General features: G+C 29.8%; 1 protein-coding gene across 1 annotated transcript; it reads right to left on the bottom strand.

Moving 5' to 3' along the window:
• Positions 1-1,813: 1,813 nt before the first annotated feature.
• LOC137835683 (uncharacterized) lies at positions 1,814-10,177 on the bottom strand. The gene is made up of 18 exons (XM_068644293.2): positions 8,722-10,177; positions 8,541-8,627; positions 8,241-8,454; positions 8,016-8,121; positions 7,424-7,678; positions 7,223-7,304; positions 7,074-7,133; positions 6,926-6,978; positions 6,294-6,460; positions 5,164-5,374; positions 4,777-4,831; positions 4,617-4,673; positions 4,277-4,528; positions 2,851-2,915; positions 2,683-2,739; positions 2,502-2,595; positions 2,253-2,393; positions 1,814-2,166 (listed from the first exon to the last, which is right to left on the bottom strand). The coding sequence occupies exons 1-18, from the start codon at positions 9,763-9,765 to the stop codon at positions 2,086-2,088; spliced, it is 3,081 nt and encodes a 1,026-aa protein (XP_068500394.2). The 5' UTR covers positions 9,766-10,177; the 3' UTR covers positions 1,814-2,085.
• Positions 10,178-25,323: the final 15,146 nt, after the last annotated feature.

Here is a 25,323-nt window from a genome sequence, read left to right as displayed (position 1 = left end):
ATATCCATTATTTTGAGTATAAACGTAGTGTGTGATAGCATGTCATTTTCTGATTGGTTTAACAAAAAAGTGAAAGAAAGAGAAGATAAAAGTAAAAAATGAGATAATTTTAAATTATTTGGAAAAGGAGAAAAAAAATGCAATAACATAAATGCTCCTATTGGAAAAAATGTTTTTCAACCTTTCCATTGCATAATTTCAAAATTCAATTCCATAATTCCATAAGCCAGTTTTTCAACCTTTCCATTGCAGATTTTCTTTCAGATAAAAATATGAGATATAAATAAATTTTATTCAAATCTAGTTTATATTTTTTAAATATAATATTAAACCAGTGATATTATTATTTTGATCTTCGACAAAATAGTATAAATTTATTTTAAAGATTTGTACACCATCACCGTTTTATCTTTAAAATATGTTGTGAATTGAAATATTTGGTCTCAACTCTTAAATAATGTAATAATTACATTAACAGTACAATAATACTTTATATTATGTTTTCAAAATATAATATTTTACTATATTAAAAAATTAATATATTTTAAAATATTAAATTAATGTATTAAACATAGTACATATACATTATCAAAAATTTAGCATAATCCAAATTCAAAAATAATTATTTAAATGAATAAATCATTGGCTTTCCGTTTCAGCACGTGTAACAAACTATCATTATCAATTGATAGTGAGGAGAAAAATAGGTTTAATGAAAATAAATTGATAAAACGGAAATAGACAAAAAAAATAAAAAATAAATTGATAAAATAGAAATACACAAAAAAAATAATAATAATAATTGATTTTTTTTAGTTAATAATAATTAGTAAAAAGTAATATAATAAAATATCACGACCTCTCAAAATAATTTCACTTCTTCTTCCTCTCGTCAAACACCTTATATTATCTTAATCTTCAGTCACTATCTCTCCTTTCAATCAAACCGACGTTTAAAATAAAATAACAGAATAATTTAATTTTAAGATAATTATCTTTATTTCATTCTTTAGTGTAAGAATAATAACATAAAAATATTTATTTCATATTTTAAAACTAATTTAGTTTTGTTTAATAGTTTTGAGAGAAAATATTAACATTATTTTTCAAACTGTTTTTCTTTTTTTTTTGTGAATATAATTTTGTTCTTTCGTTTTATAGATAAAATATTTGAGATTATTTACTTTCATTTTATAATTAGTTAATATTAAATAGATTTTAATAAGCTATTTTAAATGTTTTAAATAATTGTATTTGAATTTAAATACTTTATTAGCATACTCTTTATTTTATTTTGATTATGATATAAAATAATGTATTATTTATTAACTCTTAACATATTTAGGAAAGTTATTGGAGAGATTAAGAAATTAAATTATAATAAGCACTAATAAATATATGCTTCTTCTTATTAACACTGTTTTCTGTACATTCTTAAGTTTTCATTCGTTCAAGTATGTTTCGTGTAAAATTTGAGGAAAACCTGTTATCGAGATGTACAAAATGTTTGAGAAAATTTACTTTCAAGTCAGTAACATTCTTTTTTCTTTTCAACTATTTAAAGTAATTATTGGTTATCATTGTAAGAGTTAAGGTTAATACTGTGTTTCAGAATGATATTATTTTCAAGTATCAATTAAAATTCACATTTTAGTGCATTAACCAAAGTAACACTATAAATCTCACTTGCCAAGTCATAAAGCAACCAGGGTTATCAATGATACTGGAAAATACATCTGTGATTAAAAGAAAAATGTGAGAAAGCAAAAACACTACATTAATAAAAATAAAAAAAAGGAGGTTAAAAGAAGTATGGCCAATAATAAATGAATTTTATAACATAAACCAAAATTTTGGCTAGTTTCACAAACTCCCTTGACCTAGCTTTCCTCTATTTTCAACTCTAACCTCCCTTTCATTCCTTTGCTACCAAAACAAATTATAACAGCTAGAGGTGGTTGTCAGTATTTCTGTACACCAAAAAAGGCAGATCCCTGTACATACTAAACGTTCGATCTGCACCCAGCAGAGCAACCAAGAAAAAAGTCTACTGCATATTGTTCCACCAAAAACTTTACACAAACTTCATAGTGCAGGAACAGGCTTATGTAACACCGAGGTCCCTTGAAATATCATCATCCGATAAAATTTCTTATACTTGTTTATCTGTAGCCACAGCAGAAGTTAGTCTAATATAACGAGTGGAAACCATTGAGAATGTAAACTAAACATAAGATGAAGTTTATACATACCTCATCTAGAGCTAGCTTAGTAAACCCAAATTTACCGGTCCATATCGATTCAGCTTCATCAGCAGCTGGTAGGACAAGGTTTTTCACATTCAAAGATCCAAGTAATGTCTCAATACAAGAAAATAGACACTGAAAATAACCCTGAAAAAGAAATATCGTTGTCAGTTAGAATATTTCCTGCCATTCACAAAATCTTACACTTGGAGTACACTGTATCCTTGTCACTACAGTAAAAAAAAATTAAATAACCTGTCCTTGTTGATCAGAAGTTGTTGCCACCAATGGAAGCTCTGCAATTTCTGACCCAAACACACGAAATACTCCGGCGCACACAATATCTCCACTGCAAAACAATAAAAATATACTCAGTAGGTAACAATTACATCCAGATTTGCAACCTCTACATAAAACATGTCATCGTGATACTTACTTGACAGTAAGCACTGCACAGTACATTCCACTAAAATCTTGACCCCGAATGTTCCTTCTGAGGAAATGAAACCAACAAGAAAATTCATTCACATCCCACGTATACATAACATAAATATATATATATATATATATATATAGAATGTACCAAAAAAAATGCAAGACATACCCAAACAACATTGTCGGAATGAAATCTCGGCCAGATGTTGAATCGACTATAGGATCAAACCTTTCCTGTAAAAAACAGGATTCTAACACTAACTAAAATTGCCCATCCATCAAACTTAACATAAAATAAATGTCGTGTCTTCAAAATACAAATGACAAATTTACCACAATATATATACTAAAGACAAAGTAACTGATAAAAATTTCTCCTTCTATACCTATTTACAAGACCCTTTCAAGAAAATTTGTTGTACCATTTTAAAAGACCCCTTGATGTTGAATCATGCATTAATTTTATTTCCTAAAATAGCCTTCATTTATTGAGATGTTTTTACCCAAAAAAAAAAACATTTGAAATTAATGACAAAGTCTCTATCTATAGCAAGGTTGTCAAACTCAAGTGTTTAAGTAAACACGTATAAACTCGGATTATAAACTCCAATCGTAACCTTGCAAGAATTAACTTCGGATAAAAAAATATAATATTTATAAATAACATAATAGTTCAATATTATATAATGTTATAAATAACTTTTTATATCTTACAGTGATATTATTTATTATTAGTTTATCATAACATATATAGTTTTATATAGTTTTTTCTATTTTTCTAATAGTATTATCCCTTTATCATTACTCTAGTTAATATGATATATTATGCTTTACATAAATTGTTGGACTTAAAAAGAGGCCCAACAATCCAAAATAGCAAGAGGAGTAAAAAAGCTAAAACCCTAAAATGACCCAAGCCTCTACTTTGTAGCTTGTGCCAGCCCTATATCCGAAACTGGCCAAGAGAAAAGAAATGGTAGTGAGATGGGAAATTGTCAAGGAGAATTACAAACACAAAACGGAGTAGAGCGGAGCTGAGAAAGACACCAAGAGAGATCAGTTGGTACAATAGGAGAACACAGCATCAACACCCAAAACAGACAAACTTTAAGAGAGAACCAGTGAACCATGAAATTGCTCCGTAGGTTTGTTTTTATAAATTGTGACCCAGAAACAAACAAATCCAGTGTCGGTTTTGACTTATTTCTAATGTCCAACTGAGCTCGTTGAAAGACCTCTAAACTTACGATTTAACACAAGTTTAAACCGAGTTTACATGAGCCTACTAAAAAGCGATCCTGCATGAGAATTAATGAGGTTTGAGGGTGTGCGAATTTTACAAGTTGACTCGCAATTTTGATAGTCATGCTCTCTAGTAATCTGATTTAAGAATACAAGTAATTTTTTATGATATGAAAGTCTCACTAGAGAATACTTTAGATTTAATTTGGGACAACAATACTAATAATTGACCAATTTATTCTTTTTAACTAATTTAACCCATTTTCTTAAAGAGTATGAATCAGTCTAGAGGCACTTATAAATAGGAACGGAAGGAGTAGGAAACTAAATAAATCATAATCTTATATACTCACATGGAAGATAGCAACAGCCTTTGAAAGCCTTTTCCTATTTTCAACAGAATCATCTAGTTTCCAATTTATAACCCTCCATTTAACATCAAGGCCACCTCCACCAATGTCTACACTTTTCTCTTCATGTTTCTTTTTTATCAAACTTAGAAGGGAATCTGGGATACTCTTTTCGCCACATGCCGCCAAATCCACCAGAGCAGAATGAATTTGATTGCAAGCTGTGCTACAAAACCAATTCCCCTCAGGCAATTCCTGCAGATTAATATCCGTTAAAAATGTATGTTTACAAGACATAAAAAATTTCAGTAAGGAGAAAATCAATAAAGAAAATCAAAAGCACCTCAAGGTTCTGCATGTTATGATCCTTCAAACATCCAACATGATATTCTTTCTCACACTGCAAGAACGTACCCAATCAGAATTTTAAAATATGTCATGATATCAAAAAAAGAAACAGTTTATTAAAACCTGGCTATCTAAAAGTCAGAAAAGGCAAATACCTGATCACAAATAATTACTGTCCGAGGACCAAAGCTTTTACTGAAATTGTGACGACTGTACATTACATCAAAAGCATCACGAAGGTAAAAGAATGTCAATGCTGGCGTATTAAATGACATGTATATAAACTAGCCAATGTTAAAAAAACTCAACGAAGTATTCAATTGAAAAGAATAATTTCAAATGGCCTGGCAAAAAAATTCCCAACATGCATCCACCGCACCAACCCATAAATGAGACTAGTGTTATATTGGCAAGCTTTCAGTTGGCTTGTGAAGGCATAACACGACCCCAAAGAGAAGTCATGGCAATAATAATTTAATCATAATATAACTTGAGTCACTAAAGAGCCTACCAATAAATATATATATATATAGCAGTGTTACCTGCACAAGGCACATCCACCATGGTCAACTTCTACAGTTTTGACAACACGAATACATCTGGGGTTCATCTGTTCCAAAATATCAGTGCCTTCAATCCTTCCAGCTGCCAGAGCATTCACATTATGTTGCCCCTGCCTATCTTTTTGGAAAATATTCTGGCAATACTTACAATACCAAGTACCAGTAGGAATGCATGGTAAAGGGACACAGTCTGAAATTGTAAAATTTTACACAGCCCATCAGAACAATGGCTATAAAAACTAACATCAAGAACGAATTGCAGAACGAAAAGAATTACTTTCATATAATAAACAAAAGAATACCACGAATTAAATTCCACCATCACTGCCAACAAATTTCATGAAAGGAAAAAAAAAAACACAATCATCATAATTCCCAAAGGTGCAAGAATATCAATAAAAGAAAATCTTACATAAAATTTTATTTTGAAAATGACTTTCTCATATTTTGATAAAATAAAATTGGAATGTTTTAGGAGAGAGGTAAGATTGTCCAATTCCTCGGCCAGGAAATGACCTGCTAAAAGCACTAGCAAGTGCTTAAAGAGGGTCTTACAGATGACATATAATGAAGGATCACCGTAAAAAAAACTAACCAGAAAGAGGATCTATATAACTTACATGTTAGAATTTTTAAATTACGTTGACAAAAAAAATTTAATAATAAATAACAAATATTCCTATTATTTTGATTATAAAATAAATTTCTATTGAAGAATTTATTTAAAAGCTTACAATCACTTTAAAAGTGTTATTACAGAAATTTAAGATTATTGGGAGCAACAACATCCTAAACACAATTAATAATGGTATGATCTCTAACCATTATGGCCTTTCGAGCCTCATATGCATACAACCACAAGAAATTCTATACAGGTGTACATTCTTTGAAGGCTTTCCGGTGGTTCATTTAATAGTTTTGGCTGACAAGATATCATTACTGACTTTGTTTCAATTCCATATATCAGCTAGTTCTGGTTTAGTATTTAGTTGCTTGTTCAGTTTAGAATGTAACTCTTGGAAGCTATAAACCACTATTCGAAGAGAGGGAAAAGTAACAAATGTCAATACAGAATAGATTAACAAAATGAAAGGAAAATAATGTTTCACCTATGTGAAAAGCTCTAGGGCATCCATCACAACACAAAAGATCCCCTCCATCTTCACATATGATGCAGAGATCATCATTATCATTGTTGGAAAACCTCCGATCTTTAGATAAAGAGATGGACAACTCATGGAGTGAGATTCCATTAGATGTGTAGATGTGCAGGTAACTGCAACACAATAACACAATTTTAAACAAGGAAATGACGATAGTCAATTGTACAAATCACTCACATCAATTCATGATGGCAAACTCATGCAGCCCTAAGAAATTGGAAAATAAGGGAAAGTGATTAAGTTTCTTTCTACTTTTCCTTAACAAAGATGGCATGGTAACAAATATTTTTCCTCCCAAATACTTAGTTTCTTAATTTAATCATATATTTTTTTCACTTTGTAATAGACCTAGAATATATTATAGGACCCAAAAGGAAAACATTGAACTTGTTATAAGCAATTTAATGCAAAGCTAGATAGAAAGAGCAGGCACACCCTATAATTGCATCCAATAACAAGTTAAACTCATTTAATGAGCAAGAAAACAACTAAAACTATGATGAGCGTATTAATGCAAATCTAGATAAACAATACATTTGCACCCTGCATCCAATAATAAAATTTAAACAAGAACTCACGGCTTTCTTCGTGATGCCCAACCAGCATGAGCTTCAAACTGAGAAGCACTGACCTGCCCAATCAATTTTTTTACAAAAAAGTACAGTTGTTAAACATCTGTCATAGCTAAATATGTGGCCCAATATAACACGTAACAAGGAAAAGCACCTCAGAGTTGCAGCAGGTACAAAAAATTGCATATCCTTTTTTGTAACCAACCAACAGTTTCTGACCACAAAACAAAAGTACAATAAGGAAAGATAAAAACCAAAAATAATAGGAAAAAAAATAACAGAATCAATATCGATCAAAGCAACCTGTCCATGAGCATAGTAGGCTACTTCAGTTCCATCTGGCAAAACATCTCCTTCAAATACCAATTTATGCAAGCGTAGATCCCTTTCAAAAATTACAAAAGAAAAAAGACATTAATTAAATCCCCAATATTTTAAAGTGTGTAAATATAAGCATTTCTAAGTGAAGCAAATGTTTAGATAAGTGATTACAAATACACTTACTTCCTAGTTAGTCTTCCCTGACTCTTACCACGAGATGCACTGTGCTTCATCCCATTCTTTAACGAATTTGGCTTCATCGCACTGTTTGATGAATTAGGCTTCACCACACTATTTAACGAATTTGGCATCATCTCATTGTTTAATGAGCTTGGCGGCACACCATTATTTAGTAAGTTTGGCTGCACCGTATTTTCTAATGAATTTGGATGCATCTCGTAGTCTAATGATTTTTTAACCGTTACTGGCTCTGGTGATCTGAGATAGATGGAATGTGCATGTAATAAATAATAATATGCAATACATCTAGTGAAATTTGATAATATCACAATCACAACACACATTACATAGACATATAGAAACATACATGTGAAAGTGTCAATAAACAAAATAACTAGTCATCCTATACTATAATAGCCTGTCCATTCATCAATAAGGAATAAGACGGAAGATAAAACAGTTGATAAGATTTACAATTTAGAAATTATTCATCAATTTAAAGGAAGGAAAATGTACCATATTTATCCCAATTTCTTATTTCTCATCTTAAAACCAAGTAGTCCTTATGTTTATAAAACAAAAAATTAAGTGATACCTTGGTTCAACTAGTGATGAAATCTTTTTGCTACTAACTGTGGCTGTTTGAGGGGGGCTTGATATGCAAGAATCACATACTAGCTTTGACACACCCTTGCATGCTCCTAAAATAGACACCGAAAGACATCAATATCAACTGTTACATGGCCTGGAAATAAGTATGCAAAGATGCAAACACATTGGGATAATCAATGGGGAGATATCAAGCATGTGCATTTCAAACCTCGGCAGTTCAAACAGATGGAAGATTTGTTCATAGTGAAGCCAGCAAGAAGTTTTTGGACGGCTTCCTCCATTGACTCCAATGGCAAATCGCAGCAGGCATTTATGACATCACGGAGGTTACATCCACTAATCCCATTATCCATGTAAATGTACTCTGGGGGACGTTTATTTGCACTGCCAGCATGCAGCTCAAACACAGAGGGTGAGACAACCTATTTCCACCAAAAACCAAATAAAAAACACAATTTACAACAATAATCTGTCAGATACTAAAAATAGGCATTTTCATAAAACTCACCTCAACCCCCTTGCAACTATCACAAAAGCACAGAACCCCAGAGTTTTGAATCACTCCTTGAAGCCCTGTTTCTCCATTTTTTCGTGCCTAAAAAATAGTCAAACAAACTAAAACATTAAGCACAAATTCTTAAATACTAACACTCATAAGCCACTATTAAAAGAAGCAAAGATAGATATACCTTTGATCCCTTCATGTACCTCACTGTCAATCCGTCAAGAATCCCCGTAGCCAGAAGATCCTTCAACTTGGTAGGAAACTTCCTCAACCTAGAATTCGAAAATCTTCCCGAACTAGGAGTGGTCATTAACACCGAAGCCTCAGTTTCTGATTCCCTCTTAATAGCATCATCAAGTCCAACCGCACCAACATGTTTCTCATCATTTGTTTCCTCGGGTTTTTCCTTCAATAACGACCGCGTAAACCTTCTCACAGTCTGAGGCCTCTCCAACCGCTTTTTCATTCTCTTCCTCTTCTTCCCCTTGTCGTCATTATCCTCCAAAACAAGGGTTTCCCCACTAGGTACCTTACCTCCCAAAACACCCTTCTCCGATTCCTCGTTAATTTCGCCAAGAGGTTGTGCCATCTCATCCACAACCTCTTCCTTCAACGTCTCAGCCACAACAGGCTCCTTTTCGCTGATTATAGTTTCCAACACCTTCGGCTCCTCTTCGCTGATTATAGTTTCCAACGCCTTCGGCTCCTCTTCGCTGATTATAGTTTCCAACGCCTTCGGCTCCTCTTCGCTGATTATAGTTTCCAACGCCTTCGGCTCCTCTTCGCTGATTATAGTTTCCAACACCTTCGGCTCCTCTTCGCTGATAACAGTTTCCAACACCTTCGGCTCCTCTTCGCTGATAATATTTTCCACTGCCACATCACTCTTTGTTTCCTCTTCACAAACCAACATTGCCGCAGACTCTGATTCTCCCGCGTGATTATTCTTCGGTTCATCGTCGCTCTGAAGATCCACAACGTCGCTCTTAGCCTCTTCCTCGCTCAAGACGTCCTCCGACGCTTTCTGCTCCACGGTCTTCCTTGGCCGTTTCCGGGAAGATGTGGACTGAACAGGAGGGTGGGGCCGGTTCTTGCTGGCCCGCGTTCGGCCCAGAGAAGCGCCGCAGATCTCAGATTGGGCCTTCATTGCGAACGCGAACTCCCTCTTCAGACCAGTCCGAACCGTAGAAAGCAAGACGAACTCGTCGGAATCGGTGCCCTTGGCCATTGATTGAACCTAATAGCAGGAAAAAAGGCACAATAATACCCGAAAATTAAGGAAGATCCGAGAAAGTATGCGGATTGCACATGCGAATGGGGATTTTGAATGAGAGGATTGGGTTGGAAAGGGAAAGCTAGGGTTTGGAGAAAAAAAGGGTAAGAGTGAGTAAATTGGGATTTGAGGGTCAAGAGAAAGGCAAAGAAGAGATCCTAATGTTTTCTCCAATGCCAAAACTAACCCTGCGATGATGAAGATACCATTTCTCCAGATTTTGATTTTCCATTTGGCCTTGTGTTTTGTGATATTCCAGTTTCTGCTATCTCATTTATACGTTCCATAAATTTAAATACATTTTCTTGACCAATTTTGAAAACTTTTGCTGCACCTATCCTTCACAGTTACCAATCATGAGGTGTCTGTTAACCATTTGCCGTTATTTGCGATTTTTTATGCTACATATTATTATAATAATAAAAACACATGCATTCTCTATATTTACATAAATCTAACTTAAATAATTGATTTTTATATTTGATTTCAATTATTTTTTCAAATCAAACTGATTTATTAATAATTTTAAATTTTCAATATAATTTTTAAAATAACTATTATAAAATTAATGAAAACACAAGTGACAACATCTATGTATTCATATTTAGAAAAAATCATAAATTTATATGTATCTACGACAATATATTTTTATTTTATAGTATTTGAGAATATTTTTGTATCTACATTATTTGATAATACTCTGTATCATATTTAAATCTTTGTTTATTTTGAGATGATGAACAATAAAAAATTGTTTCATTTATTTTTAGTATGTATATGAATATTTTATATATATAATTAACAATAAGAGTATTCTCATTTGCTAATCTTAAAAAATAAATACGCAGATGATGTCAAATATTTAACCATATAGATCCACAAATTTAGTGTTGTCAAATATTTAAATATTTGATATTCATCGTTGTCAAATAATAAGTACAGTATTGTCAAATATTTAAATATTTGATACTCATCATTGTCAAATAATACAGATACACACAAATACTATAAAATACAAATACATTACGAAATATTATAAAATACAAATACACATAAATTTATGAAAAAAATTAAAAAATATGAATACACATAAATCTATATTTTATTTAAATAAATATATATATATAATAAAAATAAAAAATACAGATATACAGATCATCCATGTTCCGTAGCTATAATAATAAAAATGTATTTACATTTTTATTTCATTAAAATATATCTAAATTTTATAATATTTTATTTTAATTTTTTAATTAACTAATACAAGGATTATGTATATATCTAACTGTTATACATAAATATATAAATTATTTTTATTTATTAAATAATAAATTTAATATATTAAAATATAAATTGTTAAATTTTGAAAAGAAAAATTATAGAATTATTGAAATGAAAATATATTCTTAAATTATAAAATGATTTTTCCTAAAATTAATTATAAAATAATATTTTTTGAGTTTTATTGTAAGTAATTCTTTTCTTGTGCAGATGATTTTTTTTATTCTTATAATTATTTAAATTTAATAAAAATAATTATTTAAAAGATAAAATTGTAAGAAATTGTGTACAAAAAATTATCTTTTTATTATATTATTATAAACACTATGCAATAATATAATTTCAAATTTAAATCTTGTAGATAAATAAAATGTAATTGGGAAAAAAATCTCACATGAAGATTATTAGTCACTTGTATCCATCAAAACTAATTATCAACAAAAGAGGGTAATTTTGTTCTATCAATATGGTAAAAAAGTGTATATCAATTGATGATGATAAATTGCGATATTATTAAACAAGTTACCATGTTTTGTGGTTATGTTTAAATTAAAGGTAACTGGGATAATAAAAGATGTATGACAAATTACTATTTTAGTTTCTAAGTTGCATATATCATATATTTATTTGATATAATCAAAAATTATAACAAATAAATCCTTTAGAAATATGAATTAGGTATTGTATTATAATAAAATGATGATGTTAAAATATTTTATTATATTAATAATTTTTATTATTATGTATTATTTTAAATTATTAATTTATATTTTAGAAAATGTTAAAAACTAATAAGGACTAAATATTATGAATATATTTGTGATTTTGTAATATTTTCAAAGTTTTTAGTTTGTTAATCGATATCTTTCCCATAAAGTTACTATTTTTATATATGTTAATCCATTATTACAAAATAATTAAATTTATGACTTGATTAAATTTAAGTTTCTTAAAAAATAATTTATGATATTTCAATTGTTTTTTATTGTATATATATATATATATATATATTTTTTTTTTTACAATATTCATCTTCATTTTCTTTTTCTGGTTTTGTTCCAACTTCTTTATATGTATTACGTTTTTGTATATATGATTTTGTATATAGTTTTTGTATTGATTTACCGTTGTCGTCTTCAAGCGCATGAAATTTGGTTCCTTGGTTGAATTAAAACTGTTTCCTCCACTTTCAAACGAGTAAGTTTCTCAAATTTTGTTCAGAAAACACTATAAAACTATCAAAGTTTTGTTTTCTGTCTTTCAAATATTCACGCGTCATTGTTTATTTCTTCACTATTTTCTCCTAAATTCTTTTTCTTTTTTTCTTTTTATTAAAGACTCAAATGTTTTTTTTTTCTTATTAAAATCACTAAAATGATTGTTTTATAAACACTAACCATTAACCACTTCTTTTCTATTTACAAAGATAATTTTTTTAAGCCTTTCAAACTAAAAAAAGATAAATGTTTTATTAAGCTTATTGACATGTTTCATTAATCCAAAGGGATAAAAAAAACCCATAGAAGAAAGCACAAAGAGGAAGATGGAAACAAAAGTGTTTATTTATTTATTCCTACTGACTATTTTATATAAAAGAAAAATATGTTTATTGAAAGATTGCAATCATATATTTTTATTTGTTTGGATGTAATAACGGTGATACTAAAATTATTAAAATATTTTTTTCTCAATTGTATATTTAATTGGTGGATTTAGTTTTAATAAATCTTATTTAATATATAATATTTTAATATTAAACATAATTATATATAAATAATTAAATAGAAAATGCAAATACACAAACACTATTACACCTGTATTTTTGCTAGTTTTCTTAAAGAAAATATTGAGAGATTGTCGTAAAAGGATATTGAGAGATATCAAGATATCGAAAGATACACTGTATATTTATATTATTTAAGTAATATAATATAAAAAATATTTAAATTAATATATTTTAATTAAACAATATTCATGAAGCCAATATTTCATTTTATTATTATTATTTAATAAAAGATGGTATCATAATCATCATCTTTCTACTAAATATTTTTGGTATTAGGTTATATAGTTTGTTAAAAGAAAATACATCATCGTGTGTATAATAATTTATTATTTGATTTTTTAACAATAATAAAAAAGAGAAGGCAGAGGCATAAAAAATATGTTTACTTCCAAATCTATACATATACATGTGGAAGGATTTGGTTAAAAATCTGTTTATCTTCATTTCTTTTATCTGCAAATTAAATGTTCAAAAATAAAATTTCATTTAATATTTCTCGTTTTCTTCCATTTTTTTAATTAAAATTATTAATATCCTTCTATTTTATTCATCTGGATGAAAAATAATTTTAATGCGTACAAAATAATTTGTAGTTTCATAGTCACTTTTATTTATTAGATGTAAGATTTTATTCTTTTAATGTGTTTAAATTATTTTTTTTTTAAATTAAAATTATCTTGCCTTTTTCACTCATGATTTTTTATGGATAACTTTTCTCAAATTTCTTGGAGTTATGATAAAGTTATATTTTCAACTTGAATCAACGTGAAGGAGATTTATACGATATTTCACAACCTCGTGTAATACATTGCATTTTTTTTATATATTTTTTTTTTCTCTTTCGAACTTCATTTTTCTTATAAGTTGTCTTATAAATTTACGTTAATTTTCAATCGATTGAATCATATAAATCATACACTAACATAGCATATAAATCATAAACTAACATAGGATTTATGGTTTAAGATTAATTTAGGATTTATGGTGTAATAATTAGGATTTAGACTATAATTACAAACTCATATTATTTATAAAATTCATTTTTAATATTATCTTTTGTACCTGAGTGGAGAGATGGGGCCCAGGCACTGTCGGGTAAGTATGAGATTCTAAGTGAGGTTTAGTAAGTGAATCAAAACGTACCTTTCTCTGGCTTGAGCACAGTATTTATAGGATTGCCTAATGGGCTTTCTATCCCTTGGGCTCAGGATGGTTATGGATATGTCTTGCCAGTCGTGCTCCGGAATACCCGAGAAACATATCTTCTTTAAACGCATATTCCTTATTCTTCGAAGGTGTATCTTAACCACCTTAGCTTGTCACATAAATACCCTTACATTTATTGCGCATACGGTCGGTCGATCATGTGCGTTCGTCTTAAAGATCTTACATCAATTATGATATGTTGAATTAGATTTAAAGTTAATTTATTAAAATAATATCATAGTAATTAAAACTTATCTAGATTGAGTTAAATTTTCTAATAACATTGACACTCATAACTAATAAAAAAAAAAAGAGTAAATCATTTAAATTATAAAACATATAACATCAAGAATTCAAATTTGTTTATTTGTTGGTTGTTTAGTTAGTGTGACAACAGCTTTTAACATTTTCTTCAAATTTATACGACAATTTTTTTAGTAATTCTTTCTGTTAAGTTTTATCTTCTTTTATTATTGTTTTTCTAATTTGTCTTTTTATCTTTCAACTCTAAAATGACTCTCTTGTTCAAACTCTTATGTCTGATAGTGTTTTTCTTTCATTGCTGCAATTTTATGATATTACTATTTTCACAAAAAAAAAATGTATTTTCTATTGGAATAATACAAAATGTATCCCTTTGTTATCTAATTATACACATAATTCCAACACTAACACAATATACAAAGAAAATATGTTGATGCAATGCTTCATTGATTTTACTTAATACATGTAATTCTTCAGTCTATAATATACATTTGTATATTATTGTTTGAAATTAATATAAAAATCTAAAAATATATAAATTAATATAAACACCATTGGGAGGATGGTCTCGACTATGACAGAACCCATTGATAAAATAAAAATCCCATTGCCCATTAATTAAAAAAAAAACCATGTTGCAAGTAATTCCACCATAATATCACCCCACACATGAGATACTTACTTAAGGCAATAAACTTCCATCCACATTTAATTTAACAAAAGATTTCAAAGGTAGATTTAGAAAGTGGTAAGATAATCTCTTGTAGAAACCAATTTTGTTGATATAGTGGTTAAAAATTTTAAGTGTAATTATAAGATATAGTTTTAGATTCTTAAAGCAAAATGTTAATAATAAGAGAATTAATTACTGGATTCTAAAGCTTGAAGTTTATTAAAAAATAATGCACATATTTGTATATATTCACATATATATCGATTGTTATTTTAATTTTTGTAAGACTCTATAAAAAGGAATATATTTTTATTGTAAATGTGATATGTAATAACAGAAATAAAAATAGAGTTTTTTTATTTTATTATTATTATTATTAATATTTTTTATTAAGAAATTATATTTTTATTTATGTTATTCTATATCACACTTATAATAAAGAGATGTTCCTCTTTTTATAGGATTTTACAAAAAATAAAATAACAAATTGTATATGTGTGAATATATGCATTACTTTCTCAATATCCTATAGAAAAAGATAGAAAAAAGTAAAGTAGTAAAGTGATAGAGTGGCAAAAGGGTAAAAACATATGTGCATAAGAAAACACTTAAACAAAGATTTGAGCCTTTTGTGTGTTTCAAAAAGAAGAAGAAGAAGGGAGGAAACCTGATGGCTTCCTGGAATGTAAGTAGCAACGATTGGAGAAGAAGAAGAAGGAATAGCAAGCAACAAGGTAAAAAGAAACTCTGTTTTTATTTTTGTTATTGTATATCACACTTACAATAAAGAGACGTTCCCCTTTTTTTAGGGTTTTACAAAAACTAAAATAACAAATTGTATATGCGTGAATATGTACGAATATGTGCATTACTTTCTCAATATCCTCCCCTCAAGCTGGATGATGTATATTCATCGTACCAAGCTTCTCACAAAATTGTGGAAGGGAACCCGTTGTAGGGTTTTCGTAAACATGTTCGCTAGTTGATAAGAAGATTGAATAGGTAGGAGATGTAGGAGTTTGTCCTATATTTTCTCATGAATCACATTGTAGTCACAATGTCAACGTGTTTTGTTCTTTCATGAAAGCTAGGAATATGAGCTATGTGGCGAGCTGATTGATTATCACAATAAAGAGTAGCAGGATCAGGTGTTTGTATAGGAAGGTCACAAAGTATTTAGCTGATCCATTGTAGTTCACAAGCAGTAGCCGCAAGTGCTCTGTGTACCGACCAGTCCTCGGACATCGTTGACTGCTAGTAATGGTGGGCCATGTAAGCTGGGCCCCACAAGCGGCATGGGCCAGTGTCCCACAAGCGACACGAGTCAGGGTGTCGAAGAGTGGTTAGACGTCGATCACCAGAATGTGCTGATGTGTCCTCAACAATAGAGTAAGGGCGATGTGACATCAGACATCGGTGACTCAAATAGTAGAGCTGGGCCACGAGAGGTGGGTCACAGACAACACACCAATTATCAGTAGGGAGAAGCCTAGATCACAAGGGGTCCATGCGTGTGGTGTGAATGACGCGTTCAGGCATAGCACAAGTAAAAAGCCACTGGAAGAGCTAAGGCCCGTGAGGGTTACGTTCCAGGGATAAGCTGCATGCATGGCACGTGAACAACTAGGGCACTCCCAGGACGGATGGCCCCAGAGATTAGGTGCACAAGTTGGTACCCAGGCGTTCATCCCGTCAGAGGTTGCACTCTAGTAAGGGAGCCTTACGTGTTAGATTGCCCTAAGAGTGGGTGATAGTGGCGCTAAGGCATGCCCTCAAAAACCCTAAATGCGGGTAGCGAAAATAGCGAAAACCCTAGAGTATATAAAGGGTAGTATCAAACCTAATAAGGTACAAAATATTTACGCAAATACACACACATATTTCATAGAGATTTACGGCTAAGTGTTTTGGTGCTTCCTAGCCCCAGTACTGACTTGAGCGTCGGAGTGCAAACGGCCTCTAGGGCGCCTCTTTGTCTTTGCAATTTCAGGTGTTTGATCGCAGGAAAGCACGAACGAAGGCAAAGAGATTAAGGCGAGTGATCGTCGTAGACATACGAAGGTAATCGAGTCAACCAACAGGAACACTTTGTATTCTGCTTCAGAAGAAGATCGAGAAACAGTGTGTTGTTTCTTTGTTTTCCAGAAAAATAAAAGAGTAGCCTAAGAAAATGCAATAGTCGGTGGTACCCAATTTGAGTCACTGAAGGCCTTAATGTGAACTTCAGATTCATTGTTAAAAAATAACCCATGCGCAAGATTAGCTTTGATGTAGTATAGAATATGTTACACAACTTGTTGATGATGAACGGTAGGTTCTTGAACAAATTGGCTAAGGAGTTGGACAACAAAAGTTATATCAGGTCCAGTGTTGGTGAGATATAGGATTTTGTCAATTATTCTTCTATATGATTTTACAAAAACTAAAATAACAAACTGTATATGTGTGTAGATATGTGCATTACTTTCTCAATAAAGTTCTACATTGGTTAGCCACATAGGCTTGTAGACATAATAAGCTCCACTTATTATCTTCAAAAAGAATATTCATTTCCAAGCACTCCACAATATAATTGCTACTAGTTTCAATTTTGCACTATGAATAACATGGTGAAACCAAGACAAAAAATATTAGATAATATAAGATTCCTAGAACTTTTGAATAACATCTCTTTAAAGTGAGGGTATGAAGTGGATCATGGCTTTTCCAGTACTCAAAAACATGACTAAGAATCAAAGTATATAATTTTTCTAAAATTGGATTACCTTTTATTTTCATAAATCAACTATTGTCAATGCTAATATCCAGCCAAGCCACTCATCAAAGAAAAGAGAAAATTGGAATTTCTCAGGTGGGGAATAAACTGATCTTTGATAATTGGAATTGTGTTAAGAATATATAGCATACCACATCGAAAAGTTGTGGAACTTAGTTTGGATAAATTCTCTAGCCTTCTTCATTACTTGTATGACACAATACATTTAAAAAGTTAAATATTAAATAAACATAATGAGTAACACATGTGATTTTACTAGTAAAGTATTATTATTTATTTTTTTAGATTGGGTAAGTTTGTTTACACTTTTTTGAAATAAGTGTTTTTTTTAATAAAATAAACAATTTTTTTTTTATTGTACTTGTATAGGCTAGGGCCCCAGATAGTACCTGTAACTGGATGTAGGATTGCTGACATGTTAGTGATCTTCCTGCTTCTTTAAGACTCCTTCCTCCAATACTGATGCTCGACCGGTCGTAGGTACCTGCGATTGCACTCTGACTCTCAAGTCAGTGCTCTGATTTAGGTGTATTTTAGTGGAATATCAAAAACGTACCTTACTTCTTCTCAAAAGGCTCTATTTATAGTACTTGTTTGATGGGCCTTGACCCTTATGGGCCAAATATCAGTTGCTTAACTGATATGCATAGCAATTCCTTAATATATGGGGTGTATCTTTTAGTTTAGTCAGTTTTATCTGTTACGTTAAAGATATTTTCCATATATTTTAGAGTGTGGGTTAACTCATTCAACGCCATCATAATTGTTGTTACTTATCACGTTTATGTCCTTTAACTTAGGCGGTCGGTCATAGGGACCGAGTCTGGTCCGTTTGGTACCGACCGATACACTTGTCCCCTAGGCTCGAGGAAATTAATTTCTGAAGAGTCGAATACAACCATTACAGTTCTTGAGGTGAGATGCGTTGACGAGGTGCATTAAATGTTTGGAAGGGATGTGACGTTTGCTTTTTAAGAAAAAAATCGTCGCTTGAATGGGCACTGTTTGATCAAATATTCTGAACTGATGAGATGTGGTGTCATTTCATATTCTGAGTAATGTTAACCATTGGATGAGGGTAGATCTAATGGCTCCGAACGAAGACACAATAATCTCTCTCATGTTTAGTTTTCTATAAATAGGGTGACATTTGAAGGAAGTAGAGTTTACGCTTTCCCTAATTTGAAAAAGTATACTGAGAGTTTCGAGTGTCGAGTCTTCCCATTTTCTTTCGTTCTTCTTATGCTATTCAGGTTAATGATGTCTTCTTCCTCTTTCGATAACTCTAATAATGTTATAATGTCGAGTCTTCTGAGGTCACTCGCACTGCATCTGATAGTGGGGGGAAGTGAGTGGTTCAGACCATTAAGTCGATCGGACGTCTGAAGGTCCGAGATATGAGTGGGTTGACTCCCGTGTTTTAAATATCCCTACTAGTTTTAGGGATTCCAATGGTTTAGATAAAGTTTTATCTAAGATTGCTTTTATAAAACGCGACTGTCCTTCGGATGCGGTGATGGCTGATATTTGTGGTCACACCGATCAATTTTGTCATGGTCCGGAAAATGCACCCCAATATTTCTTTTTGTTTATAATACCTTTTTTTCATACCTGCATATTATCCTACCTTTCGATGATTTTACTATAGGGGTCCTTCGGATCCTCAATGTCGCTCTGACCCAACTGCACCCTAACTCGTGGGCGGCCCTTCAGGTGTTCTGAGTTCTTTTAGGCTTATTCCCACATTGCAGTCATTTTTGTTTTATTATAGTACTCGTCTGAGCACTCATGTGAGTTGATTATCCTTAACAAGCCGATCGGGGAATGTTCGTTTTGGTAGCTTTCACAACCTCATACAAAAACTTCAAAGAAAAATACTTCAAAATATTCGTAAATCCAGACGACTGAGATTACTTTTATGATACAGAAGAGCGAACAAAATTTTCTTTTCATTGGACCCAAAATCCGACCCAGCTTGGTACCTGATCGAGGTCATCTATGTCACCGCTAGACTAGTCGATTCTGGTTGTTTTTTATCAACTTCCATTTAAGTTACCTACCCGGGTGTTGATAGCATTATACAGGTCGTCCAAGAAGTGGACGAATTTTAATAGTATGTAGATTTCTTATACTTAAAGTTACATTCGTTATGTTGATGTCGTTTAATTTCGTTTGTGTCTTGCAGCTATCATTAATTGGATGGATCATCTTCGAAAAGTTTTATGACCAACATGAGACGTCAGACATCTAAGTGATTCTTTTATTATAAGTAGTTAATTGAGTTTATAAAACAATTATAAAACCTAAAAAAAATAAAATTATATTATATTATATTAATAAAAATAAATTTGATAATAATTATGTACATTAAAAATAATTATAATATAGAATCTAATAGTTATAATAGATAAATATCCTATATAGAGTATGGAGAGGATATGATGAGTAAGAAGATGGATAGGTTTTTTAGGATAAAGGATATAACGTTGATTTTGGATCCAAACAAAAAAAACAAAGCAATATAAAGTGGACAATCTCATAACTAATGTTCAATACTTTGAATGTATTTTGTCTAAAAAGTTGTTTAAAGTTTCATATAATGTATCACAAATTTAAATATTTTGGTGAGATTAAAGAATTAAACATCTCAAATTCACTTCATAGGCTAATTTATAATATATAATGAAAATAAATTTAATTTTATAAGTTAGTTGGGAATATGAGTTATATTTAAATTAACTTTTTAATATTTCAATAAAGTTTGTTAAATTTATTGTGTCACCTATCGACTTTTCACAAATATTTAGTTCCTTCCGTGTTCGATGTGTGCATGCCTCATGTGAGATATATGTGTTGGATATCTCACATAGGCTAGAAAAAAAATCAATTTAAAGTAGATAAGTTGAGACAATTATCATCTTATAACTAGATTTTGTGAGTTTGAGTTACGATTAAACTTACTACCTTTTTTTAAAACTTACTTCCTAATATGATAGCGTAAAAGAGTTTATTGAAGATCTCAATCAATTAAAAATAAAATAAATTTAGAATATATATTTGCTCACTTTTTATAAACTTTTATCTATCTTATTATGTACAGAGATCACTTAAAAATTTCTATCTAGCTTACTATGTATAGAGATTACCTAAATACTTCATTTATAATTTTGTATAAATATATCTGCTGATAAAAAATATAAATAGATATCCTTTTATTATTAAGACTTTTATTTTTTTTTTGGAAGCTTTAATGTTCTATACTATAATACACATAGTTAGTAATATTGAAACTATAAGATGATATTTAACCTTTATGTATACTTGTACTTTTTTTTCATTCTTTTATGCTATAATGAGTTATTTAAAAAATTTCAAATTAAATTCTTTAAAAAAAAAGAATTTCGATTAAAAAAAAACTATAACAAATCCAACGATGTTTTATTTATTTGTTCACATTGACAATTATATGTTATATTTTACTAGTTAATTCACGTGTTATTTTTAGGATACTGTTAATAGATAAGAAATGACAAATGTCTCATGTGACTTAAAATGTTATTTACGAAGATTTTTTTTAAAAATTAATTAAGGCATACTTAATTTATTATATATTTAAATAGATATTATTTTATATTATCATTAAAAATGATTTCACATTGTCATGAATATTTGTTTCAAGATTCCAGTATCTATTGTAAAATAAAACATTCCTATATTGTTTTTCAACTTTTTTTTAGTTGAGAAATTATTTATCAAAATTTCCACTAAAGTAGTTTTAAAATTACACTTAATAGTTATGATTAGGCCATTCAATTCATTTGCAATATCATTGAATCTATATAAGATTGGAGTGTTGTTCTACTTGAAATTTTCTTTTCTTTAGTAAATATTATAAGCACCATCAACAAAATCAATAATATATTACAAATAATGCAATTTGTTTTCAAATAAAAATAATATTTTTATACAGTCTAGAGCTTCTATTAAACTTTTTTTGAAAAAAAATGTTTATGATTCAATGATTTGGGACTTTTTAGATTTTATGATGATGTGAAATGGAGTTCCTGATGATTGACAAAACTAGGTTGGAATTGAATGTTTAAATTACATCACTTAAGCGTTTGTTTTGTGTCAAAGGTGAATTTTCAGAAATAAAGTATATTGGTGGGCATTGGAGGTTTAAGAATGGTGTGGCAAAAAAAAAAATGAGGAGTTCAATTTATAAGCATAGAAAAGGGACACCCATGATGGACCTAATTTGTAACGAGCCTATTTACTTTGGAAATTTCTTCCTCCACTTCTTCTTCCCACACCTCCATAAATCTTTTAATTCCAAAATTACCTTTCGACAAAAGGTATAAAGTTTTTTTTTTCATTTACGAGTGGTATAATTCGTATACCTTTCAAACTCTTTGAATTCCAAAAACTTTTGTATAATTTTGTATAATTCATAATACAAAATTGTATTCCAAATTCTAGAGTTGGAAAGATACTTTTGAACCCAAAAATACATTTTAAATTCTAAGATTGGAAAATAATTTTCTATTCTAAATTATAGAGTTTGAAATGTATTTTCGAACACAAGAAATAAATTTCGACCTCTAAATTTAGAAAACAAAATTGTATTGTAAATTTTAGAGTTTGAAATGTATTTTCTAATTCTAGAGTTCAATATGTATTTTCAAACCTATTAAATACCTTTCGAATTCTATAATTTGAAAAACAAAACTATATTCCGAATTATAGAATTTGAAATGTATTTTTGAATTATAGAGTTCAAAATGTATTTTTGAACCTAAAAAGTACATTTTGAACTCTAGAATTTGCAAAACAAAATTGTATTATGAATTTTGTTTTCCAAATTATAGATTTTGAAATTTTAGAGAAAAGAAAAAAATTTCATTATTTCACATCTTCTATAAAATACAAGAAGAAAGGATGGAGGTGCAACAAGAAATTGCCCTTTACATTTTGGACACCAAGAAGAAGTACACCAACATGAAGTGATTCCATTTGGGCAATTTCTCCCTGCACCATATCAATTCCAACATGCACCCAATCTACCATTGAAAATGATAAAAATGTCCTTCCTAAATGACGAAAATAACCATACACAAAAGGAGGGTGTAAATAAAAATTACTTCAAGAACCTTTTATTTAGAAATATTTCAGATTTCGATTTCTGGAACACAATTTTGAATTCCAGAAATTTTTATCCAAAATGCATTTTTAATTTGTGTTCCAATTTTTTTTGTCCGGAATATATTTTTTTTATTTTTGAATTTTATTTACTATTCTGGATTTTCAAATCCAAAATAAGAGTAATTTTGGAATTTTGAAAAAATATAGGATGTAGGTCAAAATTGATATGTTGCAAGAAGAAATTGCCTAAATCCAAGATGTGTGTGTTTGAGAAATAGTGATCCAATCCAAGATGTGTGTACATTCCATTAACCAAAAGAAAGTGAATAATCCAAATATAGTTATAGGTTGTGATATGTCTTAGAAAGTAGGAGCATTAAAAACCCTAGTACAAGGGTGACTTGTGTAGGTTGCTGGTAAAGAGTAGTTGGTGGTGGGGGTTCACCAGTGACAACCAATCCTTTGAATTGAATAAGCTTTGGAGTAATGATGAGAGGCCCCCATCAAGAATGAAAAATGCAATGATGAGAGGAAATAGGCATCACAAGCAAACCAATACTAATTACCCAAAGGAAAATGACACTTGGAGTAGGACATCTCCTAACACCACGCTTTATCTTCTAAACCCTTTTCTCAATCCCAATCACAAATCACACATTTTGTTTCTCATCACAACTATTGATTGATTAATTCTAGTGCAATCTGAAAAAGTGTAAAAAAGAGAGAGTTGTTTTCGGCTATGTTGGTTCAATTGGACGCATTAGAGCCAAAACTAAGTACATGGGGTTTCAACTTAATTGGGTTTCTACCAGCATGTTATTTGAGTAAATATACTTTTTGTTTTTTTAGGTCAAATTCCAATGTCCAAGGAGTGCAACCCCATTCTATAAATTATTGTTTCATATTTAAATTGTTTTTAAATATGTTATAAGGACTTTTATGCAAATCAAATCTATCAATTTTTAGTTTTTAATATAAGAAGTGGATTTTAAATTTAATTTAAATTTTAGATTCATTTATATATTATGAAATGTTTTTATCTATAGTTGATATGAGATTTTTAACACACACTCCTTACGTCGATACGGTTAATTTATGTGTGAAACTATATATTTATGGTGATCCGATAGTGGATGATCTAATAAGTCCAACAAATTATTGTTGAAATAAACTCAAATTAACTTTAATATCATATTAAAAAGTGAATTTCAGTGTAATCTAATCTTATAAAATCGACTGAGATTTGCTTATGTATTATGAAATATCATTTTTTTTTATTGAACTTGAAATTTTCAACATTTTTCATAAATATCCAAATATTTTTTAGATTAATTTTGCAAAAAATTTACCCCAAAAAAACTAGTGATACATGATGTATACATACCCTTCACGATCAAGCTGCAAAGTGTTTCGTGGGGCTTACTATATGCAGATGTGTAACGGACCAAATCCATGTGCCCATGCTTTGAAATGAACGGAATTTAGTGTATATTGAAAAGAAAGGTACAATTATATATATATATATATATATATATATATATATATATATATACACTTTATTTAGTCTATATTTAACTTTTGAAGGCAACTTTATTTAATTATTTCATTATCTTTCAGATATTCAGGCTTTGGTAAGAGAAAATAGATCAGATAAAAATGACTTGAATAAAGTGTGGGAAATACATTAAACAGGTAGCAGAAATGGATATAGGAGATGGCGCACATTCGAATAAAATATGACACTATGGTTTTTTTACCATTTAATTATTACTAAATTTGAATAGTAACTATTGAAATAAATGACCTTTTTAAGTGTGAGTTTGGATTGGGGGAGTGAATGTGTGAAGATTTGAGGGAGTGGATGTGTGAGGATGTGTGAAGAAAGTGCGAAGAAAGTGAGGTTGTTTGGATTGAAGTATGTTAGAGTGAATGTGTGAGGAAAGTTTATGGGAGTTTGTGAGTGATGTAATTGTTGTGAGGTTTTTTTATTTTTTTTAAAAGTGTAAAATATAAGTTTACAAATTTACCCTTGTATTTATAAATTATTTTTTGTACAATTGAATAATTTATTTCGATACTATTAAATAATTATTTTTTAAAAAATACGAGTTATTTAATATTATCAAAACATGAAAAAATCATAAAAATAATATTATCTAAGCATATACAAATTTATTGTTATATTTATTTATACATTTTGAAAGTTTTTTTATATTCATTGATTTTGATTTAGATTGTATGTAGATACATAACCATGTAGATATTTTAGAGGACATTATATAATAATAAAATATTATATATAGAGTGAATTGTACAACAAATTTATTTATAAAGAAGAAAAAAAAATATATAATATAAGTATGAAATATCATAATATGATAATTA

Source organism: Phaseolus vulgaris, chromosome 5, assembly GCF_051622355.1.
Source record: "Phaseolus vulgaris cultivar YP4 chromosome 5, ASM5162235v1, whole genome shotgun sequence".
NCBI classification, from domain to species: Eukaryota; Viridiplantae; Streptophyta; class Magnoliopsida; order Fabales; family Fabaceae; genus Phaseolus; species Phaseolus vulgaris.
The sequence above is the reverse complement of the archived record's forward strand: the minus strand, read 5'-3'. Positions and strand labels throughout refer to the sequence as shown.

Excerpts from the sequence above, each read along its gene's own strand:
- LOC137835683 (XM_068644293.2), bottom strand. The coding sequence starts at position 9,765 with ATGGCCAAGGGCACCGATTCCGACGAGTTCGTCTTGCTTTCTACGGTT. Across the intron at positions 7,305-7,423 it reads CAGGGAAGACTAACTAGGAA|GGATCTACGCTTGCATAAAT; the intron begins GTAAGTGTATTT and ends AATTTTTGAAAG. Across the intron at positions 6,979-7,073 it reads GTACCTGCTGCAACTCTGAG|GTCAGTGCTTCTCAGTTTGA; the intron begins GTGCTTTTCCTT and ends TTGATTGGGCAG.